The 15,525-nt window shown below is 35.9% G+C and overlaps 1 protein-coding gene across 6 annotated transcripts in view; it reads right to left on the bottom strand.

Moving 5' to 3' along the window:
* Positions 1–15,525, bottom strand: part of EPS15 (epidermal growth factor receptor pathway substrate 15) — a 141,191-nt gene that overhangs the window by 91,064 nt on the left and 34,602 nt on the right. For all 6 annotated transcript variants that reach the window (XM_070468159.1, XM_070468162.1, XM_020907253.2 and 3 more), the window contains exons 3-8: positions 15,057–15,146; positions 14,107–14,154; positions 11,117–11,212; positions 9,426–9,491; positions 8,167–8,292; positions 5,087–5,146 (exon numbers count right to left, since the gene is read on the bottom strand). In XM_070468159.1, the coding sequence (XP_070324260.1) occupies positions 5,087–5,146; positions 8,167–8,292; positions 9,426–9,491; positions 11,117–11,212; positions 14,107–14,154; positions 15,057–15,146 (486 nt within the window). The remainder of the gene's footprint in view (positions 1–5,086; positions 5,147–8,166; positions 8,293–9,425; positions 9,492–11,116; positions 11,213–14,106; positions 14,155–15,056; positions 15,147–15,525) is intronic.

The raw sequence follows: 15,525 nt of genomic DNA, 5'->3' as shown, positions 1-15,525 counted from the left end.
GCCTGAGCTTACTCCCCCATAAGAACATCAACATGACAACTTAACCACTGAACAAAATCATCAATAAAAAAGATTGGAACACACCAAAAATAATAGTCTACATCCAAAGATAAAAAAGAAATCACAAGACAGTAGGAGGGGCACATCTGCTATATAACCAAATCTCACACCTCTGGATGGGAGACTCACAAACTGAATATAATCATATAGCAGATCTCCCGAGGAGAGAGAGCTCTGAGCTCCACACGAGGATCCCTGGTCTGTGGGTCTGGCATCAGTAGGAAGAGCCCCCAGAGCCCTTGGCTTAGAAGGTCAGCGATCCTACTTTATAGGACTGGGGGAAACAGAGACTACACTCTTGGCGGGTGCACCCAAGGTCTCATGTGCACCAGGAACCAAGGAAAAGCAGTAAATTCATAGAAGCCTAGGCCAGACCTACCTGTTGGTCTTGGAGGGTTTCCCACCAAGGTAGGGGGTGGGTGTGGCTCTCTCTTAGAATGCAAAAGCTACTTTCAAATACACCCAGAAGATATCTTGCTTGGGACATTAGCACCAAGACCTGACCGAGCCAATAGCCTACCCTAGGCTCCAGTGTTGGGATACCTCAGGCCAAACAACCAACAGGGCAGGAACACAGTCCCATCCATCAAAAAATAGGCTGCCTAAAGACTTCCTGAGACCACAACCACCTCTAGACACACTCCTTGACATGGCACTGTACACCAAAGAACCAAGATTCAGTTCCACCCATCAGTGGGCAGAAGCCTGCCCCTAACCACCAGGAAGCTAGACCAGCCTCACCCAACAGGGGGAAAACACCAGAAGCAAGAAATATACAGTGCCACAGCCTACATAACTGAGTCTGCAAACACAGGTCAGAACTTACCCTGGGACCAACTGATCCCTGGTCACTGGGTGATGAGAGGGGAGTATACGGCTGGTACATAAAGGACATTCTCTACAGAAGGCCACGTCTCCAATGTCGAGAAACATAACTAACTTTCCACATACATAAAAATACAAATGGAACTTTAGACAAAAGGAGATGGCAGAGGATTATGTTCCAGACAAAGGAACAAGATAAAACCCCATAAAAACAACTAAGTGACATGGAGATAGGCAATCTACCCAATAGAGAGTTCAGAGTAATGATCGTAAAGATAATCCAAGAACCTGGGAAAAGAATTCAAGCATAAAGCAAGAAGTTACAATAAGTTTTTAACAAATAATTAGAAAAAATGAAGAAGAACCAAAGATAGTTGAAGAATACAATAACTGAAATAAAAAATAAACTAGAAGGAATCAACATAAGAATAAATGAGGCAGGAGAATGGATACGGGAGCTGAAAGAGTACTGGAAATCACTGCCATGGAACAGAATAAAGAAAAAAAGACGGAAAAGAAAAGAGGACAGTTTAAGAAACCTCTGGGACAATGTCAATCACAGCAACTTTGCATTATAGGGGTCCCAGAAGGAGAAGAGAGAGAAAGGGCCTGAGAAGAGATGACAGCTGAAAACTCCCCTAACATGGGAAAGGAAGCTGTCACCCAAGTCCAGGAAGCACAGAGAGTACCATACTGCATCAACCCAAGGAGGAACACGCTGAGACATAGTAATCAAACTGACAAAAATTAAAGAGAAAGAAAAAATACTATAACTAACAAGTGAAAAGCAACAAATAACATACAAGCTATCTCCACAAAGTTATCAGCTGAGTTTTCAGCAGAAACTTTACAAACAGAAGAGAGTGGCATGATACATTTAAGGATAAAAGGGAAAAGCCTACAACCAAGAATACTCTGTTCAGCAAAGCTCTTGTTCACATTTGATGGAGAAATCAAAAGCTTTATGGATAAGCAAAAGCAAAAAAGAATTCAGTACCACCAAACCAGCATTATGACAAATGCTAAAGGAACTTCTCTAGGTGGAAAAGAAAAGGCCACAATGAGAAACAAGAAAATTATGAAATGGGAAAGCTCACTGGTAAAGGCAAACCTAGAGTAAAGGTGGGAAATCATACACACACAAATACGGTATCTAAACCAAAAATCATGATGAGAGTACAAAAGCAAGGTATCTGAAATGCATTTGAACTAAAGAGATCAGCAACTTAAAACAACCATGGAAATATATATAGACTGCTATATCAAAACCTTATGGGAACTATAATACATATATACACACACACAAAAAAGGAATCTAAACACAACTAAAGTCATCAAATCACAAGTGAACAAAAGAGGAAAGGAAGAAAAAGACCTATAAAGACAAATTCAAAACAATAAAACAGCAATAAGAACATACATATCAATAATTACCTTAAATGAAAATAGATTAAATGCTCCATCCAAAAGACACAGACTGACTGAATGGATACAGAAACAAGACCCACATATATGCAGTCTACAAGAGATTCGCTTCAGATCTAGAGACACATACAGACTGAAATTGAGAGAATGAAAAAAGGTCTTCCATGCAAATGGGTATCAGAAGAAAGCTGCCGTACCAATACTCAAATCAGATAAAACAGACTTCAAAATAAAGACTGTTATAAGAGACAACAAAAGACACTACATAATGAACAAGGGATCAAGAAGATACGACTATAAATATAAATGCACCCAACATAGGAGCATGTCAATATATATAGTAAATGTTAACAGACATAAAAGGAGAAACTGACAGTAACACAGTAATGGTAGGGGAATTTTAACACCCTACTTACATCAATGGACAGATCATCCAGACAAAAAATCAGTAAGGATATACAGGACTTAAATGGCACATTAGACCAGATGGAACTAATATTAATAGAGCATTCCATCTGAAAGCAGCAGAATACACATTCTTTTCAAGTGCACATGGAACATTCTCCAGGATAGAACACATGCTGAGCCATAAAGTAAGCCTCAGTAAATTTAAGAAAATTGCAATTTTATCAGGTATGTTTTCCAACCACAATGTTATGAGATTAGAAATCAACTAAGAGGGAAAAAAACTGCAAAAACCACAAGCACGTGGTAGCTAAACAGCGCTACTAAACAACCAATGGGTCACTGAAGAAAACAAACAGGAAATGAAATATCTAGAGACAAATGAAAATGAAAGCATGATGATCTAAAAACTATCAAATGCAGCAAATGCAGTTCTATGAAGGAAGTCTATGGCAACACAAGCTTACTTCAGGAAACAAGAAAAATCTCAAATAAACAACCAAATATTACAGCTAAAGCAACTAGAGAAATAAGAACAAACAAAACCCAAAGTTAGTAGGAGGAAAGAAATCATAAAGATCAAAGCAGAAATAAATGAAAGAGACTTAAAGGACCATAAAAGACTACTACAAGCAACTATATGGCAATAAAACATACAACCTCGAAGAAATGGACAAATTACTAGAAAAACACAATCTCTCAAGACTGAACCAGGGAGAAACAGAAAATATGAACAGACCAATTTTAAGTACTGAACTTGAATCTGTGATTTAAAAGCTCTTAACAAACAAAAAACAGAATGAGATAGCTTTACAGGTTCTACCTGTAAATTCTACCAACAATTCAGAAAAAAAGTAACACCAATCCTTCTGAAACTATTCAAAGAAATTGCAAAGGAAGGAATACATCTAAACTTATTCTATGAGGCCACCATCACCCTGATACCAAAATCAGATGCTGTGTGCGTAGCTGCTCAGTTGTGTCTGACTCTTTGTGACCCATAGATTGCAATCTGCCAGGCTCCTCAGTCCATGGCGATTCTCCAGGCAATACTGGAGTAGGTTACCAAGCCCTCCCCCAGGGGACCTTCCCAACCCAGGTATCAAACCCAGGTCTCCAGCACTGCAGATTCTTTACCATCTGAGCCACCAGGGAAGCCCCAAAACAGATGAAGACACCACACACAAAAAAATAAGAACTGTATGATCAGTTCATAGATGCCAAAATAGCTCTTGACAAAATTCAACAGCTCATAGACGCCAAAATAGCTCTTGACAAAATTCAACATCTATTTATGATAAAACCTATCCAAAAAGTGGGCACAGCAGGAACCTACCTCAACATAATAAAGGCCATATAGAACAAATTCACAGGTAACATAACAGTAAAATGCTGAAAGCATTTCCTCTAAAATCAGGAACAATACAAGGATGTCCACTCTCATCACTTTTATTCAATATAGCAGTAAGAAGAAGAAAAGGAATTCAAACTGGAAAAGAAATAAAACTGTCATTGTTTGCAAATGACATGATACTATACATAGAAAATCCTAAAGACACTACCAGAAAAGATGACTCTTTTTAAAAAGATTAATAGGCTACACAAAAATTCAGTTAAACAAAAAACAAGAAGCAAAACTAAGTAAGATTTGGAAAGAGAAAGACACCCAAACCAGTAAGAGAATAAAGAATAGTGCAATTTTGTGGCAGACCTGAAAGTCAAAGAAACAATTTCTTAGCAAAATAGAGAAAATTTGAAAAGACTAATTTCCAAATAAGAGATTAAAAGGGGGATTAGAGATTTATCATTCCTGAGTTCACAGCAAAATTTCATGTAACCCTTAAGGAAGACATGAAAACAGCTCTCTGAAGAATTAACTATCCATTTACTACGGATAATATATCTTCGGATAAGAAGTCTCAACTTTCTCTGCTTCCATAAATGAGGTGAAACTGTTGTATTATTCATGTTTTCCTTTAATGAAACAAATGTGAAAATTTGGGAGTATATTTGAAATAAAGACATTTCACAGCAGAAGTAGGCACTAAGATGCCTGGTCAAGATGGGATTCAAAAGATTATACTCAGCATCTTCAGTGTGCATTATCCAAAGCATGTATTCTTATGTAACTTAAAGTCAAATAAAACGAAGAGGGCAAAAACATTCACTCTCCATTACCCATTTGCTTAATAATATTTATTGACAAATTCTAGGTAAAAATAGTCATACCATCAATTTTAAGAGAAATGTAATTTTCCTCTAAAAATAAACAAAAAGGGGAAATTTTCACTTGAGAAAACCATTAAGATCTTTAAAATTTCTTTCTTTTTTTTTTAGACGTTTAAAACTTCAAAAGCTTTAGATTACTTACAACAGCAAACTCATCTCTATCAAGCATTCCATCGTGGTCAATATCACTCAATTCCCAAACCTTAAAAAGAAAAGAATTGGGTAAGATTAACATCATTTCATGTGCTAACTGTATATATCAAATATATATTTGAAGGAAAAAGTTTTTCCTAAACATAAAATCTATTTTTCTGAGAAATTTCAATTATGCCGAGCATATTATTATATCACTAATAGAATTTCTGTAAAAAAAAGAATTAATAATAATTCTTAATACCAAGTAGTTTTAAACAGAAATCACTTTGCAAATTTTTAAAGAAAATATTTTGCTCCTCTCAACTAAGAAAACAATTATGTAACACAGTACTTTAAACAACTTTTTGATGCTTGAACTGTGGTGTTAGAGAAGACTCTTGAGAATCCCTTGGACTGCAAGGACATCAAACCAGTCAATCCTAAAGGAAATCACTCCTAAATATTCATCAGAAGGACTGATGCTGAAGTTGAAGCTCCAATACTTTGGCCACCTGATGCGAAGAGCTGACTCACTGGAAAAGACCCTGATGCTGGGAAAGAATGAGGGCAGGAGGAGAAGGGGACGACAGACATAAGATGGTTGGATGGCATCACCAGTTCAGTGGACATGAATTTAAGCCAGCTCCAGAAGATGGTCAAGGACAGGAAAGTCTGGTGTGCTACAGTCCAGGGGGATCACAAAGAGTCGGACGAAACTGAGCCACTGAACAACAATTTTAAACAATTACGTTTTTTGAAAAACATCATCTCAGTTACTGCATGCAACAACTTCATGTGGTACTATAAAACTATTTCAGACCTGAGACTACATGACTTTTCTAGGATCATGTAACTATTATTAAGTAACAGAATCAGTCATCAATCTGAAGACTTTCAACCAAGTCCATTAGTTGTTTTCCCTATAATACAGAATAGCTAATCAACTGAAATACATATTCAATGAACATTGTATTATTAATCATTAGTCAACTAATGTCCAGAGCATACAGAGAATAAACCTTAAAGAAAGAAAAAAAGAAAGAAAGTGAAGTCGCTCAGTCGTGTCCGACTCTTTGCAACCCCATGGACTGTAGCCCACCAGGCTCCTCTGTCCATGGAACTCTCCAGGCAAGAATACTGGAGTGGGTTGCCATTTCCTTCTCCAGGGGATCTTCCCAACCCAGGGATCAAACCCATGTCTCCTGCACTGTGGGCAAATGCTTTACCATCTGAGCCACCAGGGAAGCCTGATAAACCTTAAAGGCCTGGTATATCTGGTCTAAAACTAGACTATCTTCCATAGCTTTAGACCAGCTATAAACTATTTAAAATTGCTGAAATGAAGGTATTTAAGTTAGTCAACAAAATTTTATTTGGGGCAGAAAGAGAAGGTATGCTGATGAGAGACAGGAGTGAATATAAGCAAGTGTCTGGTTGCTGAGGGCCTTGAAGTTTAGACTTTATCCTAATGCAATAGGAAGCTACCTAAGAGGGTAACTTTCAAGTAAAAAAATAACAAGATTACATTTATAGTTTAGAACTCTAATACTGATCATATGGTATAAAAATAATTAGTAGAAAACAAGACTAGAAAATTAGTTTAGCACCTAAACTATACAAACTGATCCAGCAGTACTGGTGTTGTGATGATAAGTTGTCATCGTCATCATCATGGCAGCTAACATTCAAAGAGTATGTAGCAAGCTCTGTGCTAGGTACTTTATATACATTATCCCATTTAATTTGTATACTCTATAAACAGGATGGTGTGATATGAAAGTCACTCAGTCATGTCTGACTCTTTGCGTCCCATGAACTGTAGGCTGCCAGGCTCCTCTGTCCACAGAATTCTCCAGGCAAGAATACTGGAGTGGGTAGCCATTCCCTTCTCCAGGAGATCTTCCCAACCCAGGGATCAAACCCAGATCTTCCTCATTGCAGGAGGATTCTTTACTGTCTGAGCCACCTCGGAAGCCCAAGAATACCGGAGTAGGCAGCCTATCCCCTCTCCATGGGATCTTCCCAACCCAGGAATCAAACCGGGGTCTCCTGCACCGCAGGTGGATTCTTTACCATCTAAGCCACCAGGGAATCCCTAGAAAACAGGCTAATTTTAAAGATCAGAAAACTGAGACATGGTTTTCTAATAATTTGCCCAAGGTCACACAGTTTAGAAATAGTGTAGCTATGATTCAACCCTATATAGTCTAAGTAAGAAATAAAAGAAAAGACTAGTAAAGAGAGCAGACAAGGTCTGAAATATAAAGAAGTGTATTAAGAAGTCACTATGCAAACAGCACAAGAGAGCCTACAGTACAGAAAGCTCAGGTGAAGCCGGTGATCACAAAACTGTGAGGATACTAATCTCATGAGACCTTCTCAATAGTCCAAGTGCAACCAGAGAAAAGGCAAATAATTAGTTTCATGTAAGGTTAGATTTTCATCAGGCAGGAGAGATTAGAAAACACGGCAAAGAAAGCTAAGGATACTGACATGAAACTGTGAACCAAAAGAATCCAAGATGGATGAAGGAAAAAGTAAATTCAAAGGACAGAGACAATAAGAGTCTGATATAAAGGTCCTGATGACGTCAAAGAATTAGTCTTGCAAGTATCTAGGAAAGAAATCTAGAAAGCCAAGAAGTTCTCTTTAGAGAGTAGAATTTATGATTTCAGAAATGAAACTATTCCTTTAACCAGGCCTCATGATATAGTCGTGGAGTAAAGGGAGATGTAGAATACTGATGGTTTCTGGAAATTAAATCAAGGAACTGGGAGGTCAGAGCATACAACCCAAAGACAAAAGGCCTTACCTAGAGGATTATGACAACTAATTTCAAACACTCATATTTTAGAGAGACTAATCAAAGAAAGAAAGAAATTGGCAATAGTTTTAAGTGAGAGCACAAAAAATTCTATAATACCACAACTTCAAAATAGGATTTATGTATTCTTTAACAGTGAGCTAAACATGGGGTTGTAAAGAGTCGGACACGACTGAGCACGACTGAGCGACTGAACTGAAACTGTTTCTATTTAAAGTAAAATTAAAATACATAAAAGTTACACTTAGAATTTAGCATCTTACTCTTCCAAGAATATCCACAGGTAACTTAGAGTTGAGCAACACTGGTTTCACTTTATCACCAGACAGAAATCCATTCACTGGGCATAAACTATCAAAAATTGCATCATATTTGGCCTTATCTTCAGGCTATAATATAAAAAAAGTTTGCAAGTTAAATGATGGGGAAAGGAACATAACTGCAATTATAAACATTAAGTCCTCAAAGACTAGGCAACATTTTTAAAATGACCATTTAAAAAACATATTTCACTTTCATCCAAATATTTTGTAATAAATAGTAATTTAAGTTATTCCACTCAAAAGTTTAGTATCCCTTCCATTCCTTTAGTAACTGAAACATCGGCTTTGCCTTTTCTACTGCTAAGTTGAAGTCAGGGATTTTAAAATCAAAAGATTTCAGGGACCGAAGGACTTTGAGAAGAGAACCTAGTCCAACCCTCTCAAACAGACCCAAAGCAAAGCAATAACTTCTATAAGAACACACAGCTATGTGTTTATGTGTCTATGACTTTCTAAACATGGCATTGATTACATTTCAAACTCAATTTATTATTTTTTTAAAAGAAATCCTTGCCAAAGATATAAACATCATTTCCCTCATTTTTTCCAAAGCAAGATTTCTTTTTCTTATCAGTAACAAGGTATTTCCTAAAATCTCTAGAAATTATCTGCATAACATAAAAACTATCATTCATGATTTGCCAAGACCAGATCCTTACACAGTAGTAGCACACAAGGCATACAAACCAAAATGGTTTTCTGTCAAAACTATACATTTATGACAGATTATTTGATCGGCTACATTCTATTTTTAAATTACAATTTTTAAAACCTGCTAAGATAGCTGTAACCATTTTGGTGTTTCTAAATAACTATAAGGTAATATACACATTTCAGAAAAAGATTTCATAAAGAATTGTTTTAGAGTCATAAAGAAAATATTTAGTTAGGCAGAACTTTTCAAATAAGAAATAATACCAGTGGGGTAAACTACATATTCATCAAATATTTTAGTTAATACCAGATTATGATATCACCATTTTTAGTTTACACTACAACAGAAATAAGATTAAGCCAATGCGGTCAAAAAATGACTGACAGAGAATAACATGACTCAAGCAATTTCTAGTATCAGCATTTCCTCCACAGTAAAAAATGAAAGTCTAAAACACCCTGCAATATATTTTGAAAGAAGGGGGAGAGGATTATGTAGGTAAGAAGTAAAGTGTGGTAAAAGAATTGTCAAAAAGTTTACTTACTTTTACAGCCCATGGGAGCTCAGCTGCAGAGGTTCCACTGATTAGCAAAGGACTACTGGTATCATGCTAAAAAGGAAAATATACCACACGAAGGGCTGAAATCCTCATATCAATAAAAAATGAAGAGGAAATTGTCTTTGGATTTAAACACTCAGACAAAATGCTGGATCTCAATACACTAAGGACATTATTTAACATTAACTTAGACTTTTACTAAAGTACAAATGAAACAAAAACTGAATTAGCTGTGTTAACTGCATAAACAACTGTGGAGCACTAACTAAAACATGTTAAGTCTTACAGAATAAATCCTATTACACCTGAAATCAAAATAAAATGAAGATACAGTTATCTGAATGTAACAAAAATATTTATGGCCCTGTTAACTGATGACTTTTCCCCACAATATTTAAGGAAAGCAGACAGGGACAAGCACAACTTAAGATTTCTAAGCGACAAGTATAGGAACCTACCAATAGCATGTCTAAGTTATTATGTTTATTTGCTTGTAGAGACAGATATATTTGAAAATTTTTACTAACAGTATATGGTTAGGCAACAAATCCTTAAATCAACCCTCTGACTCCACAATTAAACTCAGAAGTATAGAAATTCTCAAAACTGAAGTTAAATTCATAATACTTAGACCAAATACTTTTAAAATACTGAATTTTAAAAACAAGAAGAGCCATGAAACTTCTGAAAAAAGCAGTAAGGTGGGGAGGACTAGCCCTATCAGATATAAATTATCAAATATGATCATTGAAACAATGTGAAATCAACATATGGATAAACAGATCAATGGATATAAAAGAAAAATGCAGAAAAAATAAATACATATGAGAATGACATGATTGAGGTGGCATTTCAAATCAGTATGGAAAAGACTGATTATTCAATAAACATGGTAGTCATCTTGAAGAAATATAAATTTGAATCCATACACACCTTACATCAGGACTAATGTCAATGTGAACAAAAAAAACCATAAAAAACTTAAATTCAAATAATTCATTTACATTAAATACAATACCTTCTTTATGGGAAAACAAATCACCACAAAGTCAAAAGACAAATAGCAAACTGGGAAAAAATATTTGCAATTCATATAGACAAACAACTGTTTCCCTAATATATTAAGAACCTCTTGAATTCAGTAAAAAAAGACCAACAACCAAAGAAAAATAGGCAAAAGTCATTAACAGACATTTCACATAAAGACAATGTAAATGGCTCATAAGCATGAGAAAAACTACTCAACTTCACTTCATAAAACCAAAAGGATAAATTAAGACCACACTTACATTCCACTGGTCACCTACCAAACTGACAATAAACAAACGTTTGACAACAGTAAGCCAGCGAAAGTACACTGAGCCAATTGCTGGTGGGACTGTGAACTAGAACAACCACTATGGAAGACAAGCTGTTGTAAGTGAAAATTACAGCGCACAAACTTTTGAAACAGCAATTCCACATCTGAGAATTTATACATATATTTCTGCACATGCAAAGTGACAGATTCAAGGTTTCTATTTACTGCAGCAATTTTTAAATAATAAAAGACTGGAAACAAGCTAAAAGCCTATCAATAGGAAGTTAAATAAATAAAAGTAAACATAAGCAAGGAAATACTACTTTCTAATCATGTGGTATCAGTTTTTAAAATACAATTTAAAAGCATTTCTTACAAATCTTGGTGGAGGAACAGCCAGGTTCAAACTACTTAGTGAAACCTCCAATCCATTCTGGGCACATGCCACAAGACGCAAAGCAACAAAGAATTCCTGAGAAAGAAAAGTATGAATGTTAAGAGCATTATCCATTTACCCATTCATCCATCCATCCATCTATCTACACATATATCTTTAATCTGAAAATATAAAACAATTCACAAATACTCCAAAATTTTTATGTCTCAGTGAATACAATAACACACTTGCTTTAAAAAAACACTTGCTCTAAATCAAGAAGAGCTCTATGTACAAAGATATTCTTGATATAATAAACAGCAAAAAATATTAATATATATGAGAAAATAAACTGATATACACAATATGGGAAATATACCAAGATCAATAATCATGTTCCAAAAAATATTTAATAATGGTAAGAAATTATTTTTATCACTTAAGAAAAAGAACCTTAGAAAAGAGTCTAAAAGAAAATAACACCTAGAAGAAAATAAATAAAAGGTTATCAAAAGTCATATCTGGATTTAAGATTATAAATTTTGACACTAGATCAATCATTCAAATGACTCAGTCACTGTTATTCCAGAAAAGCTACAAAGAATAACTATGCAACATCTGAAACAATTATATAACTGCTTGACTTCAAAATACTTATAAATCTCTCCCAAAAGTCCTTGGATTTTTGGCATTTGAAGCCTCAGTTCAAAATTTAATTAGTAAGTGGGGAAGACACTGAAGCAACTTGTTTTCAGCTGTTCTCAGTTAAAATCAAGTCTCAGAATAGGCATAAAAAAAGCTTTTTACTCCAGTCGGGATTACTTACAATTGCCAGTACTCTAGGTACAGCTGCTGATGCAATCCACCCTTTACTGCTTTTCTCAAATCTCCTGTTCTCACCTACAACTTTCTTACTCAATTCGTAATCTACTCCTAGAAACCTGCAGGTTGTCTGTTTATACAGTACTTCGCCTTCACTAATAAATATCTTGAAAAAATGCTATTTCAAGATCTCGCCTTTTCTTCTCATTCACCACACAAGCTTCTATGCAATTTGACTTCAACTCCCACCATTAGCCAGAGAAACAACTGTCACAAATTCATAGCTACAAAATACAACAGACTCTTAAAAAAAAAAAAAAGAAAGAAAAAACCTCAACCTACTTGTTTTGGCGGCCTGGACAGTGTGACCCTCCCTGAAGCTCTCCTCTACCAGCACAGCTTCGTAAAGCTGTCCGAGTTCTGCTCTGACCTTCCAAGTATCTTCTGGTGGAGTCTTGTCTCCTCCCATCCTTTAAATGCTGAACTCTATAAATAACCCTTCTTCTCTTGTCATTCTGCATGAGATTCAATTCTCTTAGATAATCACATCCACATCCCTGGTAGTATGGATGGGCTCTGAAGTGAAATGCTACTGCACTCAATTCTAGTTCTGCTACCTGTTATGAGGCCTTAGGCAAGTTAAAAAAAAAAAACAAACAAAAAACACCTCTTTAAAAGGGGGGCTAATTTCTTACAATGTACTGTAAGGAAGAAAATTAAAAACCACACTATAGGAAGAAAGCACTATCATTTTTGGCTCATAAAAACTCAGTAAGTATTGGTTTATGTCCTTAATTTCATATGTTAATTCAAAAATCTATTCCTCCAATGCAAACATCAAAGTTTAACTGCAGATCCATAAATCCCACCACCTGGATATAACAAAGGCAATTCAAACTAAACATCCAAAGACTAGGAGTATCAGTGAAGAATTTATTTTACTATTAAGTTCCTTAAGACAGGGATCACATTCCATCACATTTTACTTCTGTATCTCCAAAGCCTGGCTCAAAAGAGGTACTCAACAAATAATCTGCTGACTTGAGCCTAGATCACCCTAGATGCTCACATGAATTTAGTTTTCCAATGTCTCCAAGGCACCAAATTGGCTCTTCTGGCCAGGGGGTCCAATGAGGACCCACAATCTAGCCTTGGAATCTTAAATAAGAGACTGGGTATTCTGACCCCTCACCTAGTTTTTCCATCCTTTTTCTCAGTCAGCTTCAGCTATCCCTACAGGGGGAATTAACTTTGAGTAGTAATACTCAGCTAATGTATCAGCATGTAGCAAGCTTTGAATTTAATCCTGTAGAACTCTGAAATCTATCTCCAACAAGTGAAACTTTAAAGTACTCTAACGGTGTCTAATACCCACAACCCCTTCACATATTTCTGGCCCAAGACTGACTTCTGGACTGTAAACCATTTTTTAGTTTATATGTTAGCAATAGAACCTAGACCAGAATACACCATACTTAGATTTGATTAGCCAAGAGATTCCCTTCAAGTGTACAAGGCAATACCATCTTAACACATAAATAATAAAACCCACTTTTATTTATAACCCTGAACACATAAGAAACTTAGTAAGATACAAAGAGTAAAGTCTCCCTGAATAACTAGGAAAAATAAATCCCATGTTATTATTTGAATGTATCCCCCAAAATTCATATATTGAAAGCTAAACTCCCCCCAAAAATGGCAGAGCCTCTGGGAAGTACTTAGACCACTAGGATAGGGCCCTTATAAATGGGCCTAGTGCCTTACAGAAGAGAGTTGAGAGAAATCACTAGCACATTCTGCCATGTAAGGACAAAGAAAAACTCTGCAATCCAGAAGCTAGCTCTCACTAGAATCATGCTGGCAATTTATCTCAGACTTCCAGCCTCCAGAACTGTGAGCAATAAATTTCTGCTGTTTGTGGTATTTTGTTATAGCAGCCCAAACTGATACTCTAGGAGAACTAATGTCACCAAACTAACTCTAATCTTTGGGAATTAGGTACATTAATGTCTAGTTATTGGAAGTATTTTCCTTATCATAACACTTGTCGTTACAAAACCCTAATTTTGCAAAAACAAATTTTTAGTTTAAAAATACAAAAAACTGCTGGCTATTTTTTATTCTGAATCACTCAAAAATTGTTCATGTCAGTCTCTGAATCTTACTTGTTTGTTCAGGATACCTTTCCCATCTGTGTCAGCTAAATCCCAGATCTGAAATTTAGAAGAAAAGAAAAGTATCAATCTATATTTAAAACAAAAATCATCTTACAGAAAAATAAAATTCCTGCAACAGACAACCTCATGCTTTTTGATAGTCAGATTTAAGAATTGTAGAATTAAAAGCGGAAAGAAACTTTGACGATCACTTACTGTAACCCTACACAAAGATATTTAGGTCCAATGAGGTTAAGTGACTTACTCACGAACATCCAAGGCATCAGGGAAAGAACTGAAGCCCAGGTTCTAACTTCCAGTCCAATGACTTTTTTATTAACCCAGGTTCTAAGTCCAATGCTCTTTCTACTAGAACATGCTACCTTGATTTTAGATCCTTATTAAGATGATATTCTTTCTTATGGGTAAGCTGAAATAGTTAATGTTTATTTGTGAATAATTAAATTATTAATGACTATTTTTCAGGGTTGAATATATATCAATACCATACATAAGGATTTATAAGGACACCAAGCCAAGAGAGGGACTTTCCACCTCTTTGTGCTCTTTCCTAAGCCTCTCATCTCCTACTCTATTTACCACATACTAAACACAGTTAAGAGACAGTTCTCATAGAGGAAGCAGGGAAACAGCCAATTCTGAGTGGGTGGCAAGGTTCCCAGTCTGCACTGCTTCTACCCCAACACTCAAATGTACTATTACTTCCTCATTTCATTCTACTAAAAAGTAATTTGTTTTCTAAAAATCTGAAAAATACCATATTTTTCAAGAGGATAAATCACTACACCAGAAATTCCCTCCACTGCATTACTGAAACTGCTTTCATGACTCAGTTCTAACTTCTAAGTTTCTAAAGATGTCTTTTGAATTTGTATCCAATTTATCTACACTAATAATATTCATTATATCTAGTTATGGATACAATGAACAAATACTACCTTTCCAAGTATCAGGTCTGGAAGTCCTGATTTTTTTAGGAATACAGCAGCATCAGAAGCCAATACCCTTCCAGTATTGCCCGTATCAACCTGAAAAAATACAAATCATAAGCTGACAAAAAACATAAAGACAAAATTATGATTATTTACTTGCATCCTTCCCTATGATTTGAGAACTGAGTTTTTCAAAAAGAGAGCAGGAATCCTCTCACTAACAAAGGCCATGTAATATTCAGTTCAGTTCAGTTCAGCCACTCAGTCGTGTCCCACTCTTTGCGACCCCATGGACTGCAGCACGCCAGGCCTCTCTATCACCAACTCCCACAGTTTACTCAAACTCATGTCCATTGAGTCGGTGATGCCATCCAACTATTTCATCCTCTGTCATCCCCTTCTCCTGCCTTCAATCTTTCCCAGCATCAGGGTCTTTTCAAATGAGTCAGTTCTTCACATCAGGTGTAATATTTGC

Source organism: Odocoileus virginianus, chromosome 5 (assembly GCF_023699985.2).
Source record: "Odocoileus virginianus isolate 20LAN1187 ecotype Illinois chromosome 5, Ovbor_1.2, whole genome shotgun sequence".
Taxonomy (NCBI): Eukaryota; Metazoa; Chordata; class Mammalia; order Artiodactyla; family Cervidae; genus Odocoileus; species Odocoileus virginianus.
Note: the sequence above shows the minus strand (reverse complement) of the source record. Positions and strands in the feature narration are given on the sequence as shown.